Raw genomic sequence first — 25547 nt, 5'->3', positions numbered from 1 at the left:
CTAAGTTCTGAGCCTGTGTGCTTCTCTCTCACTTCACCTGATGAAGTAGCAGCGATCCATAGCTTGTGATTTCAAATAAACCTATTGAATTAAAATTTGGCATCGTGTCACCTCAGATCTTGTCCATCCCAGTCAAACACCAGCACCTCCACATCACATCAGATACTTAGTTTTCTAATATCAAGATTGGAGATACTGAGGGCCATTATTTCCATTACCATCCTAGTGAGTTCAATAAACTCCAGAAAAGGACATAATACGCTAAATACAGGAGACCACTTCTTAGAAACAACAGTTGCAACTGTTCCTGTGGAGCATGATAGATTTCTCAAGCAGTTTGTGAATTATTGCACTGAGGGTTATTTAGTAATTCAGGGAGCCCGAGTTTAGGTTGTATGAAGAAGCAACTACAATGACAGTTTACCTTTCTTTTTGGATTCCTTTCTCGTGCCGGCCCTGACAACCTGTTGAATTTCTGACTCCGTTGACATCCTAGTTAATACTCTGTCCTCTTCACACACTGTGCACACGCAGATACAATGTCACAACCAGGTTCATTTATAAGTATTCTATGATAATATGTACCAGTCCACCAGTGGCTTTTATCCCAGAAAGCGCATTTCAGTCACTTCTGCTGAGAGCTGCAAGAGAAGAGAAACATCACAATTTTAGATTTTTTAAATTCACATGCTTTGAGTACAGGGTTAGACTATTTGATAAGAAATTAATCATAAACAGAAATGTATCACTAAACATTGCGACATAAATTTTTTTAAAAAGGTGTATTTTTAACATGATCTGCAACTCACAAAGCAATGTTCAATTTAGATTCCCAGTTTTTTTTACATTTTATCCCCTCCTTGTCCGAACTGAATGAATCAAATCGTATTATAGCCTCATAAGCTATCACTATGGTGATATTTATGGGAGGCAACAAGGGTCCTACCTGCCAGTGGGGAGCTGTCAAAAGCCCACCTCTTTTAAGACAGGCCCACTATATTAAAAGCCACTGATTCACTTAACAAGGAAGCACTCTCCCTTGAAATCAAGGACCGGGAGGGGCGAATCCTTTCCACCAAGAGTTTCCAGCCAAACAGAGAATAGCAGATCTATTGAATGGCTGTGCTATCACCTTCCCAGTGGCCACTGATGGTAGGACATCCATTGATTTTTAAAATTGTCACTGGCCCAAGCAAGGGTAAGTGATGTCAATAGGAGATTTTTGAGGTGGAGGTAGTTGACAACAAGGAGAGTTGTAGGCTACAGCTTCTCCATTTTAATGTTGTGTCCTTTGGTAGGTGCTTAGTGGCTATAAGCAGAAAACCAGTTGCTTGTCACACTCCCCATGTAGTAAACCTGCTGGGACCAATTTGGTTTTGGCCCATGAATGGACCTTCTAGCCACAGATCTAATAGGGGTAGAACCCAGAAGACATTAGAGCCTGTTGGATAAGTTAATGGTTCTGAAAAGGCTAATGTTGCAGACTATATTAGATGCATACAAGCTGATGATATCATAAGGACTTGGGTGGGGAAAGGCAGAATATCTTGTGATATTGTGGGATGAAGACATATATCCATAGTTAGACCATAAGACATAAGAGCAGAAATTAGGCTATTTAGCCCATCAAGTCTACTCCACTATTCAATCATGGCTAATAAGTTTCTTAACATCATTCTCCCGCTTTCTCCCCATAACATTTGATCCCTTTGACAATCAAGAACCTATCTATCTCTGGCATAAATATACTCAGTGACCTGGCCTGCTGTGGCAATGACTTCCATAGGTTCATAGATTCACCACTCTCTGGCTGAAGAAGTTTCTTCTAATCTCTGTTTGAAAGAGTCTGCTTTTTACTCGAAAGATGTGCCCTCAGGTCCTAGTCTCTCCTGCCAATGAAAACATCTTCCCAGCATCCACTCTGTGCACGCCAATTAGTACTTTTTAAGTTTCAATTAGATCCCTCACCTCCCCCCCAAATTCTTCTAAATTCCATTGAGTATAAGCCCAGAGTCCTCAAACATTCCTCTTCTGTTAAACCTTTCATTTCTACGATCATTCTCGTGAAACTCCTCTGGATCTGCTCCAGGCCAGTACTTCCTTCCTGAGGTATGGGACCAACATTGCTCACAATACTGTAAATGTGGTCTGACCAGAACCTTACAAAGTCTCAGAAATACATTCCTGTTTTTATATTCTAGTCTTCTGAAAATAAATGCCAATATTACATTTGGCTTCCTAACTACCGACTCAACCTACAAGTTTACCTTGAGAGTTCCAGTCCAGGATTCTCTCAAGTCCCTTTGCACTTCAGATTTCTGATCTTCCTACTCATTTAGAAAATTGTCTATGCCTCTAATCTTCCTAACAAACTGCATGACCTCACACTCTCCTACGTTGTACTCCATTTGCCACTTTTTTGCCTACTCTTCTAACCTATCTAAATCTTCCTGCAGCCTCCAAGCTTCCTCAAAACTACCTGTCCCTCCACCTACCTTTATATCATCTGCAAACATAGCCAGAATGTCCTCAGTTCCTTCATCTTGATTGCTAATGGATAAAATTAAAAGACGTAGTCCCAACACTAACCCTTGTGGAACACGACTAGTCACCAGCTGCCATCCTGAGATCCTTTTATCCCTACTCTCTGCTTTCTTCCAGACAGCCAATCTTCAATGCATGCTAGTACCTTGCCTCTAACACCATGGGCCCTTATCTTAAGGTTCTTCCAAAAGTCTTAGGAAGAATATTTAATTTATTAATGTAAATTATACCTGATTGCTATCATGCAATATACCATTTTTTTAAAGACAAGAATTTATTTTACTGTAGCCACAAACTACTGGTTGGCAATACAACAAAGACAATATTCTCACCTGCAATGCACAAACCTGATTAAACATTTCCTTTTCAGCAATCTCACTATGGCTTGGACGTTTGGCCTAGAGAGTGAGCTCTGGCAGGCTAACTCAGTCCTGCCTTTCGCTACTGCACAAAGGCACATTCTACAGTTGAGGATTACTAAATTGTAATGAGGATCTAATTCTTCTTTTCTGCTCACTTAACTAGTTTTTTCATATCTCAAGTCTTGGATCACTAATCTCAATCATAGCACCCATATTGCCCTATTACTCCTTTATCACACTAAAAGCTTGAAATCAAACCTAAGGACTACATAATATTTGATTGACTGAGCTATCAGAGCTGACTGCACAGAATATCACCATAGTGGGCATAGTTTATTTAGTGATAATAAATTAAACCAACTTTTCCTTTTTAATAATACAATCTTTTCAACAATTACAATGTTATTTTGAATTTATTTATATGATATTTAACTAGGTTTATTTCTATTAAATTATTTATACCTCCTGTTAATCAATATAATTTTTCTATGCTTATGAAATTACAATCTGTCACCCATCCAGAAATTTGATTGCTGACTTTTTCTATGCACCAGCATTTCATTAATATTTTTTAACTGATAACTGACCACTCGATCCAAGATTGGAACCTTTCGTTGTTTCAAAATATAAATAGAATAACAATGACTGTGTATCATCTAAGGGTTGCAAAACTAACAGCAAAGAAAATCTGAATTTATTTGATAACCGTGAAATAATGAGTGGTCCTTGCTGTCAACTCCTAACTATTTATTACTCTGTGTGACACTCCTGCTAGGTTGCATTGACTGTGACAATTGCTGTGACTGTGTTCATTATGTTGTTACCAATGAAACTATTAGCAGTCAATATAGGACAAATCTCAACCACCGTTAACAGTGCTGAAGGACAAATGCAAAATATGTAGGTTATTTTTATTTTTGGTGTTCCTTTATTATGTGTCATACCTGCCAAAATTGGCTAGTTACTAATTAAAAGAATAATTTTGTATTGCATTCAAAAATGATTGAATTAACAAAAAGATGCATCATTTTGATGAATTTCTGTGTCAGTATGTGAAGAGGCTTTATTAGAACATAAAACATTACAGCACAGTACAGGCCCTTCGGCCCTTGATATTGTGCCGACCTGTGGAACCAATCTGAAGACCACCTAACCTACACTATTCCATTTTTGGCCATATGCCTATCCAATGACCATTTAAATGCCCTTAAAGTTGGCAAGTCTACTACTGTTATAGGCAGTGTGTTCCATGCCCCTATTACTCTCTGAGTAAAGAAATTACCTCTGACATCTGTCCTATATCTATCACTCCTCAATTTAAAGTTATGTTCCGTCGTGCTAGCCATCACCATGTGAGGAAAAAGGCTCTCACTGTCCAACCTATCTAACCCTCTGATTATCTTATATGTCTCAATTAAGTCATCTCTCAACCTTTTTCTCTCTAACGAAAACAGCCTCAAGTCCCTCAGCCTTTCCTTATAAGACCTTCCCTCCACACCAGGCAACATCTTAGTAAATATCCTCTGAACCTTTTCCAAAGCTTCCACATCCTTCCTATAATGCAGTGACCAGAACTGTACGCATTACTGCATTTTTGATGAAAAACATGGATAAGGGGAAAACTTTGAAAAGAGGTAAAAATAGAATACATCAAAATGTTAACTTGAGAACAAACAAGATAGAAAAGTTCATACTGACCAGAGTAGCCTTACCAAGACTGAGAAACTAAAAGGCTGCAATGGAGAATCAGATCGGAAACTGTAGAAATGAAGACTGAGTTTGTCTATATCTGGTTGATGAGTCTGAGAATGGGGCTGCTTTTTTTTGGAAAAGCAAGAATTTTGCCTTTGGGATCAACAAGCTAAGATCAGAAAGGGAGAACTATCATTACATCCCGAGCTATGTAACACACACACAGTTTGTACGTTCAATACTACTGCCAGGGGAATCAATTTTCATCCCTTCCACCAATGACTTGCTGTAGTTTCAGTGTTTATGACGTATTGAATCTTATGACATTCGGTGAGAAGAACAACTTCCCACTTTTCCCATTTCTCGTTTGACTTTTTTAATGTCTGTGCTTTCCAATTCGGTGATTGTTTAATGTTATGTGCTTTAGCTGTAAAGTACATAAAGCAAGGTTTTCTTGATTGTTTTGTGAAACAAAGAAGATTGCTTTGATTGTCCTTAAGCCAGTTTCGGTGAAACAAGAAAAATACTCCGCTTATCACACATACAAACTCATGTTTACATATACAAAATAAATTTACAAAGTGGGATGGAATATTAAGGGACATTGTTAGAATCCAAGAAACATTAATGCAATCCAGTTCTTGATAACTTGGGTAGATCCAGGCTAAACTCATTTTGGTATTGACCTTAAGGTGATTTGAGATTGAGACAGACAATTTAATTGTCTTTCTGGACACAGTAGCTGCTGGGTTCTTTAAAAATATTTCTGTTTGGGGCACATGAATAGTCATGACAGCAGGCAAGGTTTGAGATTTTAAAAATAGAAGGAGAAAGGGATTTTTTGTGCTTTTCATTTTCAGACTGACTGTTTCTCCTTGCATCTTGGCGTCAATAAAATGAATTATCTGCAGTGATCAATACTTCTATTGTCCACCCAAGTGAGTCAAAGTTAGAAGGCATTGCCACACAATGTGGAATCAATGATGATTGTTGTCATCTACTTATGATGAACAAGTTCCTCAACAAAACACTTTGTTAAGTGTCACTCAGTAACAGGAAGACTGGCCTTTGAGTTTTGGGTGTGCACAAGCAATAGTAGTGTAAATTCCACAGATAGTTTTATCTCAGAAAATCATTTTGAGAGGGTACCTCACCCACGGTCATTTAACTCAAACAAAAACACAAATTGCTGGAGAAACTCTGCAGTTCTGGCAGCAGCTGTAGAAAGAAAGCGGAATTAACATTTTGAGTCCAGTAACCATTCTGAAGGAGAATCATTACACTCGAAATATTAGCACTGCTTTCTCTCCATAGATGCTGCCAGACCTGCTGGGTTTCTCCAGCAATTCCTGTTTCTGTTTCAGTTTTTCAGCATCTTCAGTTCTGTATTTCATTTCATTTAGAACTTTCAAAAGACTTAAGGCAATTCTGACTCTGTGCAGAAAAATACAAAATTCCACCTGATTCTTGGTGACCACTATAACAACTTTCTGATTTAGACAGTGATTTTCAGGCAATAAGTATAGTAATTCATTCTTTTCAATCATGTCTTTAAAACAATACTTTGCAACAACTTACTCAACAAAGCTATTAGCAGCACCATCTTCTCCTGCAACTTATATCATTGAGAAGGAAAAAGACCTTCAAGTCACCTATGACCTTGACTTGGATATGCTATGTCCTTCTTTTCTCTGCATTAAATCCACCTGACTGTATTCTGAGGTATTGTTGTCACAATGACTCTAACAGTTCAAGGGAAAGACATATCAATCCTCAAGGCAACGAGGAATGAACAATAAATGTAACCTTGCTAATGCCACCTATATTGCAAGGAATAAAGGACAAATTTGAGTCAGTGGCCATAAGAATAAGACAAAAGCAAATAAAAGCAAAGTACTGTGGTTAAAGCAGATATTTAGCTCTGATTGAACTCAAAACATTAAATCTGTTTGTCTCTCCACATGTATTGTCAGAGATGCTGAGTTTCTCCAGCACTTCCTGTTTTTAACACAAAAGCAAAAATCTGTACATGCAGAAAATTGGCAAAAGGAACTAAAGATGCTGGAAATACTTAACAGGTCTGGCAGCTTCCACGGAGGGAGAAATAGAGTCTGCATCAAAACTAGTGTTGGCCTTGATTTTAGCCTTATATGATTAAGATCTCCAATTTATGTACATTTTAATACTATTTACTTTTGAGTTTGGATATTTGAGTTTGAATTTGAAAATGTGCTTCCTGTGTATAATGATTAACTAGTAAGCATTTCTGTAGCAATGGTGAGTTCTTTTAAAACACAGCATGAGAGAAAGACTTCTTACAGTGTAATGGGTTTTTGTTTGCATTGGGAGAGTTTATGAGCAAGCAAAGCAACAGTGTAGTGCATTAAGCTTTTCAACAAAAGATTCTGGGCGTTTTGAGCTTGGGAGAAAACCCAAAAATTAAAAAGCACATTTTCAGTTTTAGTTTGGGGCAGTTCTGCAGGATTTTTAGCTTAAGCTGGATGTGTAAAGCAGTTGCTCCTCAGTTGCTTTCATCTGTCAGGTTTCCCCAAGCCTGAGATACCTGACCAACACGAGACAAAAATAGAATCTCTGGTAAAATGAAGGCTCACAGAGCACTAATTTAGAGGACTTGCCTCTTGCATTGGATTGATTATGTTCCCATCACTTCCCACTCTGTTAAATGCAAAAGTGTGCGATCTTGAAGCAGATTAAGCTCTTTTTCTGTTTTTGAATTTAAATGTCTGATCCAATCCCAACACATCCATTTATAGGAGTTAAAATACAATACATTAATCTGTTTTAGTTTCTCTCATTCCAAAGGTTGTGCAAATGTAAAATGTGCAAACTGCTGATCATCAGGAATGCTGATGAGGGGCTTCTATCCGAAACATCAACTCTCCTGCTCCTCGGATGCTGCCTGACCAGCTGTGCATTTCCAGCACCACACTCTTCGTACAGTTAACAGGCCAAGCAGCAGTTATAATCAAGACAACAAGCTTTTGAATTTTGGCAATCAATTTGAACCAGACACTTAGATATCAAAAACCTGTTAAATTTAAATCTGATGGTTTTGACATGGAACCAATCCTATCATAGGAAATATTGATATGTCATCAAGGGTATAAAAGAAGGGGACAGTAAGACAAAGATCCCAGAGCAAGCTGCCATCCAACAGAACTAACAGCCTTCAGATCTTCAGAGAGAATTATTGGCTCTCACAGTCATCTAAGTAATAGAGAAAGCACCATGTAAATAATAACAGCACCAATGATGGAAAAGGTTCTCCTGAGAGAAGAATCATTGGAAGGGGGGAAAAGAACATTCCAGAAGATATGTAACCTGCCAGTAGTTTTGAGAGACTAAATTCTGTATTTTGTATATGAGTGGGACTCGCATTTATTGGAAGAGTATACCATTAGAATCTTGTTTTATTTGGGAATAGAGTTATAGAGATGTACAGCACGGAAACAAACCCTTCAGTCCAACCCGTCCATGCTGAAGAGATATCCCAATCCAATCTAGTCCCACCTGTCAGCACCCGGCCCATATCCCTCCAAACTCTTCCTATTCATATACCCATCCAGATACCTTTCAAAAGTTGCAATCATACTTGCCTCCACCACTTCGTCTGGCAGCCCATTCTACGCACGCACCACCCTCTGCGTGAAAACGCTGCCCCTAGGGTCTCTTTCATATCTTTCCCCTCTCACCCTCAACCTATGCCCTCTAGTTCTGGACTCCCCCACCTTAGGGAAAAGACCTTGTCTATTCACCCTATCCATGCCCCTCATGATTTTATAACCTCTACAAGGTCACCCCTCAGTCTCCAACACTCCAGGGAAAATAGCCCTAGTATATGCAACCTCTCCCTATAGCTTAAATCCTCCAACCCTGGCAACATCTTTGTAAATTTTTTCCGAACCTTTCCAAGTTTCACAACATCCTTCCAATAGGAAGGAGATGAAAACTGCATGCAATATTTCAAAAGTGACCTAACCAATGTCCTGTACAGCCACAACATGACCTCCCAACTCCTGTACTCAATACTCTGACCAATAAAGGAAAGTGTACCAAACACCTTCTTCACTATCCTTACTACCTGCAACTCCACTTTCAAGGAGCTATGAACCTGCACTTTGTTCAGCATTACTCCCTAGGACCTTACCCTTAAGCGTATAAGTCCTGCTAAGATTTGCTTTCCCAAAATGCAGTAGCTTGCACTTATTTAAATTAAACTCCATCTGCCACTCCTCAGCCCATTTGTCCATATGATCAAGATCCCTTTGTGCTAGCAGGTAACTTTCTTCACAGTCCATTACATCTCCAATTTTGGTGTCATCAGCAAACTTACTAACTATACCTCTTATGCTCACATCCAAATCATTTATATAAATAATGAAAAGTAGTGAACCCAGCACTGATCCTTGTGCACTCCATTGGTCACAGGCCTCCAGTCTGAAAAACAACCCTCCACCACCACTCTCTGTCTTCTACCTTTGAGTCAATTAGTAGTCAGTTAATAGTTAGCAGTTAGAGGGATTTATTTGGTTAGCTAATAGTTTAGTTAATTTGTTCACTGTCAGAGTTAGATAAATACATTTTTACTTGTTGAGAGTGTCAGGGATTTATTTTATTTAAGTTGAAACTTTATTGCTGGAACAGCACAGCAGGTCAGGCAGCATCCAGGGAACAGGAGATTCGACGTTTCGGGCACAGGCCCTTCTTCAGGAATGAGCAGAGAGTGTTCAGCAGGAGAAGATAAAAGGTAGGGAGGAGGGACTTGGAGGAGGGGAGTTGGAAATGTGATAGGTGGAAAGAGGTCAAGGTGAGGGTGATAGGTCGGAGTAGGGTGGAGGCGGAGAGGTCAAGAAGAAGACTGCAGGTCAGGAAGGCGGTGCCGGGCTGGAAGGATCCGGCTGAGACAAGGTGGGGGGAGGGGGGATGAAGAAACTGGTGAAGTCCAAGTTCATCCCCTGCGGTTGGAGGGTTCCCAGTCGGAAGATAAGACGCTCCTCCTCCGACCGTCGGGTTGTTGTGGTTTGGCGGTGGATGAGTCCAATGACCTGCATATCCTCGGTGGAGTGGGAGGGGGAGTTGAAATGCTGTGCCACAGGTTGGTTGGGTTGGTTCGTCCGGGTGGCCCAGAGGTGCTCCCTGAATCGCTCCGCAAGTAGGCGGCCTGTCTCCCCAATATAGAGGAGGCCACACCGGCTGCAGCGGATGCAGTAGATGATGTGGGTGGAGGTGCAGGTGAATCTGTGGCGGATATGGAAGTTTCCCTTGGGGCCTTGGAGAGAAGTGATTTATTTTATTTAACCACTAGAAGTTGCTGAAAAGCAGGTTATACCACTTCTCACACAATTTATGGATTATAGGGTGAGGTGCTCCTCTTTCAGTGTTTTGGTTTTAGTTCTTAGAAGGGAGCTGGAAATGTGTTGCTGGAAAAGCGCAGCAGGTCAGGCAGCATCCAGGGAACAGGAGAATCGACGTTTCGGGCATAAGCCCTTCTTCAGGAAAGGGCTGATTCCTGAAGAAGGGCTTATGCCCGAAACGTCGATTCTCCTGTTCCCTGGATGCTGCCTGACCTGCTGCGCTTTTCCAGCAACACATTTCCAGCTCTGATCTCCAGCATCTGCAGACCTCACTTTCTCCTCCGTTCTTAGAAGGGAGTCAACCTCCGCTTTAAAACAGACAACATATACTAAATAATCTTGACACTGCTTAGAATTACATTGCAAACCAATTTAAGATTATTAATTGGGCACATACTGCAATGCACCTGCACATGTTAGAAGCTACATATATTAATAGAAAGCACCTTTACAATGAGGTAAAAGGAATTCCCCTATACATCGCACCTTTTTAATTGGTAGGATCATGGAGACTACCAGTCTCTGCTGCATTCCCCACGGAATGCTAACTCCGATTGTCATTGCACCATCTCCTTGCACATCATGTGCAATAAGCACCTTCTTCTAATGCTGGATAAACTGTGACTTTGGAAGACTATTGAGGGATGCTGGCATAAAAGGCAATTCAATATGTGCACAATTTTAAAGCAATGGGAAGAGAAGCATTGCTATTTCAAAATGACAACCAGATCAAAAAGGAGAGAAATTTAAATCACTCAGTTAGTGATGTATGAAATAATCTAACAGAGAGGGAAGCAAGAGCATTTCAGTTAAAGGAGAGAGATCGCATTTTATGGGCAGTAAATGGAGGCTGGAGTGCGCAAGTAATAGCATCATGTTCTCAAACAACCAATGGTAACTCTGGTCAATAGATGTGTGGAATTCAAATCTTATTGTCAATTTTGATGGGGGTTGTGATATGATTTTGGTAACTCTTTCCAAACATTCCAAAATTGGAAACGAGTCACCACAATTCACAAATAACCCAGCTAATTAACCATCTCATCAAGCAAAGACATACTTGTCCAATTTTCTCTTTAACATAACAGAATGTCTCAAAGTAATTCAAGGGAGTATTATAAAACAAAATATGACACAAGTCAAAAGGGCAAAGACATAGTGGAGGAAAGCTAGGAAGAGAGGTAGAAAGGTTTAGGAGTAAATTCCTGACCTTAAACCTTAGACAACTGTAAGTATGGCTATCAATATGGTGTAATTAAAAACAGATTGGTAGAATACAAGTCAGAGGAATACAGATAAAAGAATCTCCAATGATTTCTCTCCATAGATGCTGCCAGACCTGAAGTTTTCCAGAAATTTCTGTTGTTGCTTCTGATTTCTAGCATCTGCAATTTTTGCAACTTTTAAACAATCTCCTGCTTTAGTCCTGCTGTGTTCAATGCTGACTGTCAAGAGAGTCATTCAAGTATTGGAAGCAAAGCAAAGAAAATACACAAGACTCTTTTCAAGAGTCAGGATCTGAGTTATCAGGAAAGGCTGGAGAATAATACATTTCGCAGCCTGGAAAGGAAATGCTTAAGATACTTAGATAAGGTGGTATGAAAAAAGACAATCCAAAATATTGCTTCAAGTTAAACAATGAAAGTAGAATGAGGAGTGTATTGGTTATAGAAAGATAAAGATAACTTTGGGAGGGTTTTCAATGTGGTGGTTCAGCAAAGTTACTCTTCCTTCAGGAGTTATTTTAAGACTTCCAATAGATTTCCAATTAATAGACCCCAGAATTAATCAGAAAACAACAAGATACAACAATAGGGTGGTGAATGGGTGCTCTGGGTACACTCATTATGATGGTTCAATAAGGTAAATATCAGTAATGAACTTTTCTTGCATAGTAACAAGGAAAACAAAGTTACAAATAGCTTGTGAATTTAATTGCTTTCACAGAAGAATAAGATTTGAGAGCAACTGGCTGAATGAATTAATAATTTTATGGTCTCACAAGCATTTATACAATTCTAAGGATGAACTGGTGAACAAGCCAGCTGGCAGCATGCCCAGGGCAAGGACAGAGTGGTGTAGGCAGGCAGCTGTCAGAATTCTTAAGTCACTGAATTCATAAGCACTTTCTGTCTCCAGATGTAGGCAGCGGCATAACAGCCATGTTCTAAAAATATAGGCCTGAACCTCAACGCAACATCTGGAGGTCAGAGTGCTCCTTCTTACAAGATGTTCAAGCCTTCCAGTATTATGTCAGACCCCACAAGGGCAGGGATGAAGGGAAATCTCACATAGAGAGTCTCTGTCCCTTCTAAGGGTTGGACATAAGTTCCAAACCTTACAAAATAAGCTGAAATTTATCATAAATAGCTATTCAATGCAACGGAATTTCTTCCATTCATCAACATGATCTACCAGCGCAAGATTGGGGAAGTCCCTATAAATGTCTGAGGTCTGTAATTAAAAGAAGAACTGTTCTGAGATACGTGGTAGTTAACACAATGAAGAGTTTGTCTTGATTATTGTTTTCTTCACAGTAACTAATAAGCAAGTAGTTAAACTAAGTTGGCATTTTAAACACATCTAAAACTTTTTAATTTTGGGTGCAAACTGAGCAAAATAAGATATAGTGACTTGGAAATCAATTAATTAAAACATCCTGTGAGGCAATCAAGCCAGTAAAGGCAAAAAAAATTCTTAAGATAATAGAAATATTGGGAGACAGTGACATATTATTTTGCTAAATGTAAGCATATGGGGGAAATGTGGCATGTTGTTTATTGCTGCACAACAATGCTTTGTACTAATTGTGCTAAGTGAGTGTGATAAAACTGTTGTTGTGTATAAGAATCTTACTGTGAAGGAATTGCATAATTCCCTGAATGTTTTCTTGCTTACCATTTGAACACCATGAAGAAACATATGCACAAATATCTGATTCTGGTTATATCTGGATTTAATGAAAGCAATCAACCTGAAATGTTGACTCCTTTTTTTCTCTGTTGCCAGACTTACAAAGTATTTCAGTATTTTCTGTTTAATTTCAGATTTTCAGAATACACATAATTTTGCTTTACTAGAGACATTTAGTTCTGATCACATGGACATAAAATAACATAGAGTATCCTTACAGTTGGATATAGTTCAGTATGTGCCAACTCTGAAAGCTGAAAATCTTAGATGGTTGAGTGTCTGAAGGATATTAATGGGAAACAAGTTTAAAGCTTTCTTTTTGCTGCTTGTGATCAGATTTTTCAAATGTATCTTTCATAAATAATTACCTTTTTCCTTTTGTGTAACATTCTTTTGTTAAAAATACATTAGCAGCCTGGTGTGAATATATTCAGTGATGGACAACTATAGGAAGCAAATTGCAAAAGAAAATCTTATGGTCAATCAAACCAAGTTTCTCCTGAACTCAAATTAGCTGGGCAAATTCAACCCAAGCAAATAACTCCCTATCAGTCCACTCTCAATCATCAATAAAGAGATGGAAGCTGTCTTCAACACTGCTATCAAACAGCATCTGCTCAGTGACGACCAGTTTGGGTTCTGCCAGGGCCACCCAGCTCCTGACCTCATAATAGCCTTGGCTCATACATGGACAAAAGAGCTCATTTTTGGAGATGAGGAAAGAGTGACAGTTCTTGATGTCAAGGCCACAGTCAATCAAGTGTGGCATCAAGGAGCCCTAGCAAATCTGAAATGAATGCCTATGCATACTGGGGGCAAATTCTCTGCTGTTGAAATCATACCCAGCACATAGCAAGATGGCTGTGGCTGTTGTAAGTCAGCTATCTCAGCTCCAGGACATTTCTGCAGGGATTCTTCAGGGTAGTGTCCTAGGCTCAACCACCTTCACCTGCTTCATCAATGATCTTCCCTCCATCATAAGGTCAGATATGAAGATACTTGGTAATGATAGCGCAATGTTCAGCACTATTCACAACTCCCCTGATATTGAAGCAGACTGTGTCCAAATGCAAAAGATCTGAACAATATCCAGGCTTAGCTGACAAGTGAGAGACAACAAAAACACAGCACATGCTTGAATCCAAAGTAGACAACTGGGAAGTTGGAAGAACACAGCAAGTGTTTGAGGAAATGCATGTGCCAACTCCAATTAGACCTACCACTCAGAACATCTTCCCCTCTCTACCCCCCCTTCTTGCCTCCCACCAGGAGCATTCCCTTTGTCATTCCTTGGTATGCGCCAGTCTCCCCAGCAACCAACCCCTAGCCACATCCCCACCGTACCTTTCCCTGCAATCGTTAAAGATGCAAAGCCTGCCAACACACCAACCCCCCTCACCTCCATCCAGGGCCACAAATAGTCCTTCCGGGTGAGACAGAGATTCCCCTGCCTCTCCTCCAACCTAGTTTAATGCATCTGGTGTTCCCAATGTGGTCTCCTCTACATCATTGAGACCAAACGTAAACTAAGGAAACATTTCGCTGAACATTTCAGCTGGGCTAATCAAGGCCTACCTGAGCTCCCAGTCACTGCTCATTTCAATTCTCCTTCCCAATCCTTCTCCGACATGTCCATCCTCGGCCTCCTTCATTGCCACAGCGAACCAAGGAGACACAAAGATTGGTGGAGTTGTGGATAGTGTGGAGGGCTGTAGTAGGAAGCCACAGGTCATTGACAGGATACAGAGCTGGGCTGATAAGTGGCAGAGAGAGTTCAACCTGGAAAAGTGTGAAGTGATTCACTTTGGAAGGTTGAATTTGAATGCAGATTACAGGGTTAAACGCAAGATTCTTGGCAGCGTGGAAGAACAGAGGGACCTTGGGGTCCATGTCCATAGGTCCCTCAAAGTTGTCACCCAAGTTGATAGGATTGTTAGAAGACATATGATAAATTGGCTTCATTAGCTGGGGGATTGAGTTTAAGAGCTGCAACGTTATACTGCAGCTCTATAGAGCCTTGGTTAGACCACACTTGGAGTAGTGTGTTCAGCTCTGGACGCCTCATTATTGGAAATGATTTGGAGATGCCAGTGTTGGACTGGGGTGTACAAAGTTAAAAATCACACAAGACCAGGTTATAGTCCAACAGGTTTAATGGGAAGCACACTAGCTTTCGGAGCATCGAGATATGGAAGCTTTAGAGAGGGTGCAGAGGAGAATTACCAGAATGGTGCCAGGACTGGAGGGCATATCTTATGAATAAAGGTTAGGGCAGCTAGGGCTTTTCTCATTGGAGCGAAGAAGGATGAAAGGTGACTTGATAGAGGTGTACAAGATGTTGACAGGCAGAGACTTTTTCCCATAGTGGGAATGTCTATCATGAGGGGGCATAATTTTAAGGTAATTTGGGGAAGGTTTAGGGGAGATGTTAGAGGTATGTTCTTTACACAGAGAGTGGAGGATGCATGGAATGCACTGCCAACAGTAGTAGTAGAGTCAGGTACATTAAGGACATTAAGCAACTCTTGGATAGGCACATGGAAGATAGTACAATGAAGGCTATGTAGTTTAGTCTGGTATTAGAATAGGATAAACGGCCAACACAACATCGAAGGCTGAAGAGCTTGTATTGTTCTATATCTATGAATCAGACCACAACTTGAAGGAACAACGTTTCATCTTCTGCCTGGGCAGCCTACAGCCTGAACATAGATGACTGAACATAGAGTTCGAGGAGAAAGTCAGGGCTGCAGATGCTGGAGATCAGAGCTGAAAATGTGTTGCTGGAAAAGCGCAGCAGGCCAGGCAGCATCCAAGGAGCAGGAGAATCGACGTTTCGGGCATAAGCCCTTCTTCAGGATTCCTGTTCCTTGGATTCTCCTGTTCCTTGGATGCTGCCTGACCTGCTGCGCTTTTCCAGCAACACATTTTCAGCTCTGAACATAGAGTTCTCCAATTTCAAATAACCTTCCCACCCATCCCCTGAATCCCTTTCCAGCAACCCCACTCCCTTCCATTCTTCTGACTGACTATTCCTTCCAGCTACCAACTGGATTCATCCCTCCCATTGACCAACCAGGTCATACCCACCACCTGTGTTCACCTGTCACTCCCTCACCATTCTGCCCCTCACCCCATCCAAAATCTTGCCCCTGCTGCTTTATCTGCAGCTCCCCCTACCCCCCACTTCCATTCCTGAAGTAGGATTATATCCAAAACATTGACTGCTTAACTTCCTGTTGCTGTCTGGCTTGCTGTGTTCTTCCAGTCTCCTACTTAGGCTGACAAGTGGCAAGTAACATTTGCACCACACAAATGCCAGGCAATGACCATCTCCAATAAGAGACAATCTAACCGCTGCCCCTTGTTAATCAATGAATTCACCACTAAAAATATCCTTGGGATTACGATTGACCAAAAACTCAACTTGGCGCACCACATGAACACAATAGTGACAACAGCAGGTCAGAGGCTAGGAATACTGCAATAAGTAACTCACTTCCTGCCTCCCTAAAGCCTGTCCACCATCTAGAAGTCACAATTCAGGAGTGTGACAGAATATTCCTAAAAAATTGTCAGGATGATTGCAGCTCAAACAATACTCAAAATGCTTGACACCATTCAAGATAAAGCAACCCAGTTGAGGTCGATGTGGAGGTGCGGGTGTCGAACTGGGTGGACAAAGTTAAAAATCACACAACACCAGGTTATAGTCCAACAGACTATATTTGCTTTCACAGTGCTTCTCCTTTGTCAATTGAGCTACCTGATGAAGGAGCAGTGCTGCCAAAGATTGTAGTTCCAAATAAACCTGTTCAACTATAACCTGGTGTTGTGTGATTTCTAACTTTGCCCATCTAGAATGACAAGGGTAGCAGGTACATGGGAACATCACAACTTGCAAAATCCCCTCCAAGCCACTCACCATCCTGACTTGGAAATATATGATTATTCCTTCATCATCGCTGGGTCAACATTCTGGAATTCCCTCCCCAAGGGCATTGTGGGTCAACCTTCAGCACATGGACTGCAGTGGGTCAAGAAGGCAATTCACCACCACCTTCTCAAGGGCATCTAGAGATGAGCAATAAATCTTGACACAAAAACAGAAATTGCTGGACAAACTCAGCGAGTCTGGTAGCATCTGTGTAGAAAGTGAGGACTGCAGATGCTGGAGATCAGAGTCGAGAGTGTGATGCTGGAAAAGCACAGCAGGAGAGGCAGTATCTGAGAAACAGGAGAATCGACATTTCAGGCAAGAGCCCTTCATCAGGAAATCATTTTCCTGATGAAGGGCTCTTGCCTGAAACATCGATTTTCCTGATTAAAAGGGCTCTTGCTCAATAGTTCAATTCTCCTGCTTCTTGGAGTCTGCCTGACCTGCTGTGCTTTTTCAGCACCACAGTCTCAGCATCTGTGCAGAGCAAGCAGAGTTAATGTTTTGGGTGCAGTGATCATTCTTCTGAAGGTGGGACACTGGACTCAAAATGTTAAATCTGTTTTCTCTCCATATATGCTGCCAGAGCTGAATTTTACGAGCAATTTCTGGTTTTGTTTCTGATTTCCAGCATCCACAATTCTTTGGTTTTTATTGTTTAGCGACATATTTTGGTCTGCCAGTGACACCCACATTCCATGAATGAATAAAAAAGTTCCATTCTTGAATCTGATTTGTCTAGGATTACTGGGATCATAACACATTTGCTATTAGTTTATTTCCTGAAGGTTTACTTTACAAATACACTTGTCAGAGTTTAATAATAAGACACATACAGGTGCACAGAGGGAAAGAACACAATTGCATTTTAGAAACTTCTGTGCTGTAACTTAAAATACATAACCAAATAGTACCTTAAAATACATAACCAAATAATTGACTTGATATCTAAAATATAGAAACATAGAAACTTGCAGCCCTTCACACCTGGTCTGCCATTCAATATGATCATGGCTGATCTATGACAAATGTAAATGCAATGATCAATGCAAATCTTTCTTTCATATCTTACGACTCTGAATGATACAACATGGTCAGAGTCAGCAATGCAAAGTGGTTATTTTATTAATTTTTCCAATAAAATAATCCATTTATATAAGTATAAAATAAATGAATAAGATTACATCACACTGGCGCGCCTCCTCTGCTAAGTGAGCTGACTGACTCTTATTCACACTGTAATGACCTCAATTTGCAGTAAATGTATCTCAATCAATAAGAAGTCAAAACTAAGTGATTTTAATGGCTTATTAACTTGCTTTTTACCATGACAGCTGTGTTCTTCATTTTTTAGAAATTTTTGAAGAAAATTATTGGAGTATTTTTCTGCATTAATTTTATGTTTGTTGCAATAGGCCAGACAATTCAATAATTATAATCATAATCAGTCAACAATGCTTTTATATCAGGAAACTATAAAAATGGGAGAAACTAATCTAGATGGACTTTGGTCCTTTTTCAACAAACAATTAACGATGCTATAATGTGTAATCAAAGCTAAGTCAGCTGCTCTTCACCAGAGCGTCTGCAGTAGCAACACCACAAGTGGATTCAGCGAAAGAGGATATAAAAATCTGTTCGGGCTATTCTTGCCAATGGAAGCCATTGGTATGTTTAATATAGATGCTGGGTCAGAATATGATTCAGCTGTGATTCTCCACATGATCAAATAACTTACCTCACTTCACACCTCAAAAATTAGACTCGTGTAAATTATTATTGAGATGCCCCTGGCTGTAGAATTGAACACTACTGAGAGTCAGAAACATTAAAAAAGAATGGGTTAAAATTAGCTTAATCTCATTGTACACAAATAGCATGATAAACCAACTTGGCAGTTTGCACACCTGTTTGAATGTGGTGATAATGAAATAATTTAAAGACAATAAATATTCCACGTAATAAAATATTGTCAACTGGGTTACACCCGAAACGTTTACTTCTACACCTCCTGATGTTGCTTGGCTTGCTGTGTTCTCCCAGCCTCCTGCTTGTCAACTAAAATTTTCAAACAGCCTTTGGTTATTTAAAAAATGGGATTTGAATTTCTGTTTACTGTTTGCAGTAAACAAACATAACCACATCAGAAGACCAAGAAATTCAACTGAGCTACTGTTTCTGGAGTTCACTGCCATTGATTCCAACTCCAGCACACAAGGTGCTGGTCTTGTAGGAAGGGAATTTCCCTCCCTGTTGTGTTGCAAGAAATGACAAGAAAGATGGGACAATCTGATAAGAATGAAAGAATCAGAACCCTGACGTCAAAGTATGTTTTCTGAATTTCCCCTTAAATAGTCACTTCAAACTCCTGTTATTAGCCAGTGACTATCTTATTTCCATGTATTTGCATCCCATTAGTCGCCCAACTCACCTTAATTCAATGCCACTTCCAGTTCTCCTCTTCTACCCTGAGAAACTGGATGGCACAAATTCCAGAAATATAAATCAATGCAGTTGCTTGGCAGCTGCAACTCACTGACAGATTGTATCATCCAACTTTGTTTTTACCATAATGTTCCTGCATGCTCCATGCCTGTTATCTTTCTCAACATTAATCCATGCAAGTCAGCAATGGTGAATTGCCAACATCAGCACATTTCATGTCTGTTTCTGTACATACTACTTCAGTCTTTAGCCACTTTATTCTGGAGATCAAAAACAACTACAACTTACCTGGTCATTTTGTGTGCAGGGACACACACATTCATGTGGCTACACATATTAAGTGTTATGGCTGTTAGCTTCTTCCTAAACACTCAGCACTTTGCATTTGCTTTGAGGTTGCGAGCTTCTGTGAGTTGCATTAATTTTAGTGCAGAGGAAGAGGCAGACAGCTGGTCATGGGGTGGGGAGCTTTGAACAGTTAAAGAGGTGGTCATGTCATTGTATGGCATTGGGATTCATCAAGATTACACATGCAACATGTCCAACAGCCAAACACTTGAAACAAATGGGTACCTCTGAAAGTCAATCAGGAACAGTCTTAAAGAGCTGTGGTACTTTCACGGTCTGGCATAGCTTTAATCTAATTGATCTAGCAAGTTTGGCCTGGCCAGTCGGATGCTTGGCCCCATTAGAGTTTGGGGATTTATGTCCTTGCAGTCTGGGGATTGGACCACAGTCAGTCCTGCTGTACATGTGCATTTCCATACCAGTCTGAGAAGTACGGGGAGATCTGTTTAGGAGTGTGCTGGGACGTGGCTATCAAGATTGTTATCTTAGTCAGTCCAAAGGAGTGCCATGATCAATCCTGGGTTTGCTCAATATTGGGGGTTTATGTGAGGGCAGTCCACAGAATCCTGGGGATAGATCATGACTCAAGTTTGAGGATCAGATTCATGGTATGGGTCGCTGATAGAATGATTACAGTGACCAACTTATGCCTAAAAATTTACTAGAATTTTTAGAAGCAGGAGCAGTGGGAAGCATTGGATATAATGTGTTTGGATTTTCAGAAGATGTTTGATAAGGTACCACATATGAGGCTACTAAATAAGATAAGAATCTATGCAATTAGAAACAGTACATTAAAATTGATAGAGTACTGGCTAACAAATAGAAAATAGAATTTTGGGATAATGGGACATTTTCAGGATGATAGCCATAACTAGAGGAGTCCCACAGGAATCAATGCTTGAGCCACAATTATTACAAAATAGTAGTCCCCCCAGAATGAGGAAATTGAATGTACAATAGTCATTTGGTGGATGGCTCAAAAAATAGATAGGAAGGCAATTGGTGAGGATGACAGATTAAGCAAGTGGAGAAAAAACTTGGCAGATGGAATGTAATTTGGGAAAATTTGAGGATAAGCACTTTAGTACAAACAATAGAGGAATTAAATATTATTTAAATGGAGAAATGAATCTATAGAACAGAGGGATTTGGGAATCCTCATTCATGAATTACAAAAGGCTAGCATCCAAGTTCAGTGGGAAAGATGTGTGGAATGTTAACCTTTATTTTAATAGGAATGGAAGACTAAAAAAGTAGAGAGGTGCTGCTAAGAATATATCAGGCCATAGTCAGATGACAGATGGAATATTATGAACAATTTTGGGCTTGTTATCTAAAGAAAGGTATACTAGCATTGGAATCAGTCCAGAAAAGGTTCACTAGATATAGAAGTACTGTCATATGACGACTATTTGAAACTTTTGAGCTTGTACTCATTGGAATTTAGAAGCTTTCAAGGATATTTTATTAAGCATACAATATTCTTAGGGGACTTGACAACATAGAAAGGTTGTTTCCCTTTGAGTGAGAGTCTAGAACCCGAGGGCATAGTCTCGGAGTAAGGTTAAAAAGATTAAAAACAGAGATGAGGAGGAAGTTCATCTCTCAGAGGGTAATACGTCTGCAAATGTTTTTACAGAAGAGGGCTGATGAGGCTGGGTTATTAAGCAAATTCAAAGCTGGGATGGACAGATTTTTAATCAGTAAGCAAATCAAAGGTTACAGGGAAAAGTCAAGAAAGCAAAATTGAGGATAATGAGATCAGCCATGAGTGGCAGAATAGACTCAATGGGCTGAATGGCCTAACTCTTCTGCTACATCTTTGGTCTTAGTGGTTGATTGTGGAGGGGACAATTCCAATTGGAGGGTGGTACTGACTATAGGAACAGACCTGGATTTCCAGGAGGAAGCGTTTTCATAGGCCATGGCCGTTCTTGTTTCTACCAAGGGAAAGTTTAGGGGCAAAGTTAGGGCAATTCACAAAGACATGGGTAATGGAGGTTAGGTGGGAACATCAACTGTTATTAGAAGGGCTCAATAGAAATGGGGAAGGCTGAAAGTACACAAGGGCACAGGATTGGCAACACAAAAGGGAATGTGAATGCTTGGAATGGGGATTGGGTTCATCCTGTATCATAGGTGGAGCCTAGAATTTACACAAGCTATCTAGGACTGAATGTCAAATGTGCAATAATTGCATAAAATGGTAGACTACATGTAAGTTACTGATTTTTCCTTTCCATGGGATAAAGCAAAATCTTTGGAATTTGAGGCTATTGCAATTTTCATGATTGCAAAAGGTCACTTGGTCACACAGTACCTAAATATTGCTGGAAAAAAAACAAATTTTGTAAAAGCCTTTCATCATGCATTCATAAAGACAATTTGCAAGAATACCAATCCAACAGGAAATCAACATTTATACTGTATGAGGAGAGAGTGCTGACTGGTTGGCAAATGGAAACTGATTGGTATAGGCATTCAATGGAGAAGGCATCAATTAATGATGAATGACATTAACCACCAAGTTTTATTACATTTTATACCAGACATGTTGATTCTGAGTGATCACAGCATTGCCCTGAAAAAAGAACCAGCAACTGGCAGTCATCATTTTAAAAACATTATAACAGGCTTATTGTATATGTATGTTCTTTTTGTTTGCAAAGAACAGGACCCTCTATATTAATATATGTAGCTTTCAGTGTGCACACATGCACCACACTGTGAACCAGCTGACAAGCCTAAATTGTTTGTCAGTGTATTCTTTGCACACTCAGAATTATTCAGCAAATGTTATCCAATTGCAGGATTATATCTAATGTTGGACACTGCATTGCGAGTTTCCCAAGTATGAGTTGGTTTGGTATGGTCATTCTTTTGCTTGATCTTTTCCAAACAGCCAAAAGGATATTCTGATTAATAGGAACTGCCAGTCTTTGGAACACACACCCTGCTCACCTACATATGGTATTGAACTGATGTGGGCAAGATGAAAACATTTGATCAATGTGTCTTTTCTCAGCAATAGTCATGACTGCATTGACTCAGTAATGGACCATAATGGTCAACAAATTGTGAAATGCACAACTAGATTCCCAAATGGCAGAGCCAGCATGGTAGTGCATAATGTTGGAAAACTCCTCCATCCATTGATCCAGCTTACTGACCTCCTCTGTCAAACCTGCCTTCTGTTGTTTTGATGGTCCATGCAATTTGACGAAGTCATTAATTGGTAAGACCATGGGATGCATGCAGTGGTGAGAATTATAGTCCATGAGCTTTGGTGGGAAATGTGTGCAGTGGCAGAGTTTGAATGAGTGATGGCCGTGCGTGTATGAGGTAGCAGAAAGGAAATAGTGGCACTTACCCTTGCAAGGGCAGAAGATCATTAACTTTCTACAGTGCTAGGTGCTCCTTTTCCTCCAGGACATAGCCCTGACTCAGACCATTATATGTGTACAGGTCATCCATGTCTAGTAGTGTGACTACCATTGATGGTTGGAAAGAAAAAGCTTGACCCTCTGCTCCAACCATGCTATCCACCATTACCTCCAGGTACCTGTCTTCAAACTGAGAGAGAACTTTGATGTTCAAGTCACATCAGCCATGGTTGCCGTGGAGCACCATAGTGTAAGGGCCAGTTTTTGGCTCGTAGCATCTGTGACCGTGTGCAGCTGGACTTTGAATAGGAATCCCATGACATTGGTGAGCCCTTCTGTCTGTTCAGTTGTGCAATTCCATGAGAAAGCCACCAAAGAGCCAGTTGCTTAGTTAAAGAGGGCAGAGTGAATGATTATGTGAGGAAAGTCACTTTTAGCCACCAGCAGACTAGATGCTATGAATCTCATTCAGAAAACAGTTTAACTCAAAACTGGAAAATTCCATCTATAATTTCTTTGCCCAAATATGGATGCAAATAATGTAAAGGTTTCCCACCAGCTGTGTCCCAGCAACATTAGATAATTGGATTTTACAAAGCACTAAATTCAGATGGACTTACTGTTCAAAAGATATTACAACATCTTCAAAATATACCACTGGAAAATCTTTATCACAGTAAGGTGCTATGGAAACTTTTCTCCCAACCCTACGCTGAGGTATATTGAGCAAACTGTTCCCATAACTGAACCCCAACATAGAAATGGCCTTGACCTTGATAAGTAGGCTCAGAGTACAAATAAGGAGCAGGTTGAATACCTGCTGTCAACTGGACAAAGAAGAGGTTGAGTCCCTTGAAGGTTGTGTGGTATTATCTACATGATGCAATTGTTTGTTCTTCTATTACTCTCACTACTTGTTGCCCATCTACAGATGCATTTCCTTTTAAATATTAAAGATGTATTGTGTTTTTTTGTACTGTTACCTGGGACATCAAAAATTCTTGAAGAAGGGCTTATGCCCAAAACATCAATTATCAAAAATTCTTTCCATGTAAAGCATTAATTCATATGCACAATTTCCAGTTTAGCACAATATTTACTTTGAAGATGAAAGTAATTAATCACAGAAAATGAGCTAGGTATATTATTCTGATGGAAAGAGAAAGTAGGTTGAATAAGATTGCTATTCTTGAAAAGACAGCGATGATCCTGAAATAAAAATATAAATGGTGCCTAGATTGGAGGGAGAGAGAAGCCATGGACATCTGTGGAAAGGACAGCAGCAGCAACAGGACAATTTTGTATGGGAGGGAGATCATTGAGTTGGGATTTGAGAGCATTTTGGCACAAAGAAAAAGAAATACAGAAATATTCAAAAACTTGTCTTTGCTCACTGACCTCAGTCTGTTGTCCTATCTGAAAGTATGCTCTAAATTGTATCATCAGACACCACTTTCTAAGGGAATACCTTGAACTTACAAAAAAAATTGAATATCCAGCACTGGCCCATGCTAGAGTAAAGAGATATCAAGAACTGCTCCGAGTAGATAAATAAACACAGCACTGTTATGATTTTACCTGTCAGCTCTATAAAACGAGTTAACTAGCCTGAATACGCCATTTTTGATTAAAGGTCAAATGCAAAGTGTTTCACATTTTTCACCTTGAAAGTTTATTTTTATTACACTTCTTAAGCACTTGATATTTTTTTCTTTTGATCTCTATTGTATGCATGCAAAATAGTTCAATGCAACAACAAAAGCTTACAAAAGAAACAACACTGTACAGGGTAACTTGAAACAAAGCCAGCTTGGGATTCCAAAAGAGAAACTGTCAATGTAATCGGCCCACTGCAACACACTCCCTGTCTCAGGCTGTCAAACAACTACAACTGCACATAGAGTAGATATTTTAAGCCATAATTATAGAGGTCATGATGGCTCTGAATCGATGCTCTCTGTTCACTGCCTGAAAAGGTAGGATTTGCATAGCCAAGTAGTTGTTTGCCTGTAGAATATAATGCAGCATCCGATTTATTAGTAGCAAGCCCTGTCTGTTCCAGGTCCCTCTCTAACTATTCATCAAGCTCAAAATATAATTTGCCCCTCTGCCCAAATCTCAACTAAATTAAATTTGAGCTTCACTGGTAGATAACAAGTTATCCTGTTCTTGAGAGTAGACAGGCTGCATTGTATTTCATAGGATCTGAACAGAAAGTAAAACTAAATTAACTTAGAAAAAGGAATAAAGCTTCCAACACAGCAAGAAATCATGCAGCACTATACATTACCATGGTTCTCTCCTTGATTTATTAAAGCTTCCTTCTAGTTGAAATCTTTCTAATGTTTCTGCAGCAACTGGCAAAGCTACAAGACAGAAATAGAACAAAATACAGAATGGGTGGAGGCTTGTTGGTGGTAAGGGGGTCAAAGAGCACAGCAATTAAACCTGTCCCTTGATTACTGAACTGAAAACATGCAATTGTCAGTGAAGGGCAGAAAAAAAAGCTTGGTTAGAATTCAGAGAAGAGGCAGGCAAACTAAGG

The 25547-nt window shown here is 39.9% G+C and overlaps 1 protein-coding gene across 7 annotated transcripts in view; it reads right to left on the bottom strand.

The window, feature by feature from the left end:
• The window catches only part of LOC122554382 (disabled homolog 1), a 697887-nt gene that overhangs the window by 243763 nt on the left and 428577 nt on the right, over nt 1-25547 (bottom strand). For 4 of the 7 annotated variants that reach the window (XM_043699303.2, XM_043699302.2, XM_087990640.1 and 1 more), the window contains exon 2: nt 425-641. In XM_043699303.2, the coding sequence (XP_043555238.1) occupies nt 425-491 (67 nt within the window). In that variant the 5' untranslated portion in view covers nt 492-641. Of the gene's footprint in view, nt 1-424; nt 642-25292; nt 25369-25547 lie in introns of all 7 variants that reach the window. The other 3 variants (XM_087990639.1, XM_087990643.1, XM_043699307.2) reach the window with 1 other exon arrangement.

The sequence above is a fragment of the Chiloscyllium plagiosum genome, unplaced genomic scaffold (assembly GCF_037043375.1).
Source record: "Chiloscyllium plagiosum isolate Xiang-an unplaced genomic scaffold, Cpla_swu_hap1 HiC_scaffold_9, whole genome shotgun sequence".
NCBI lineage: Eukaryota > Metazoa > Chordata > Chondrichthyes > Orectolobiformes > Hemiscylliidae > Chiloscyllium > Chiloscyllium plagiosum.
Note: the sequence above shows the minus strand (reverse complement) of the source record. Positions and strands in the feature narration are given on the sequence as shown.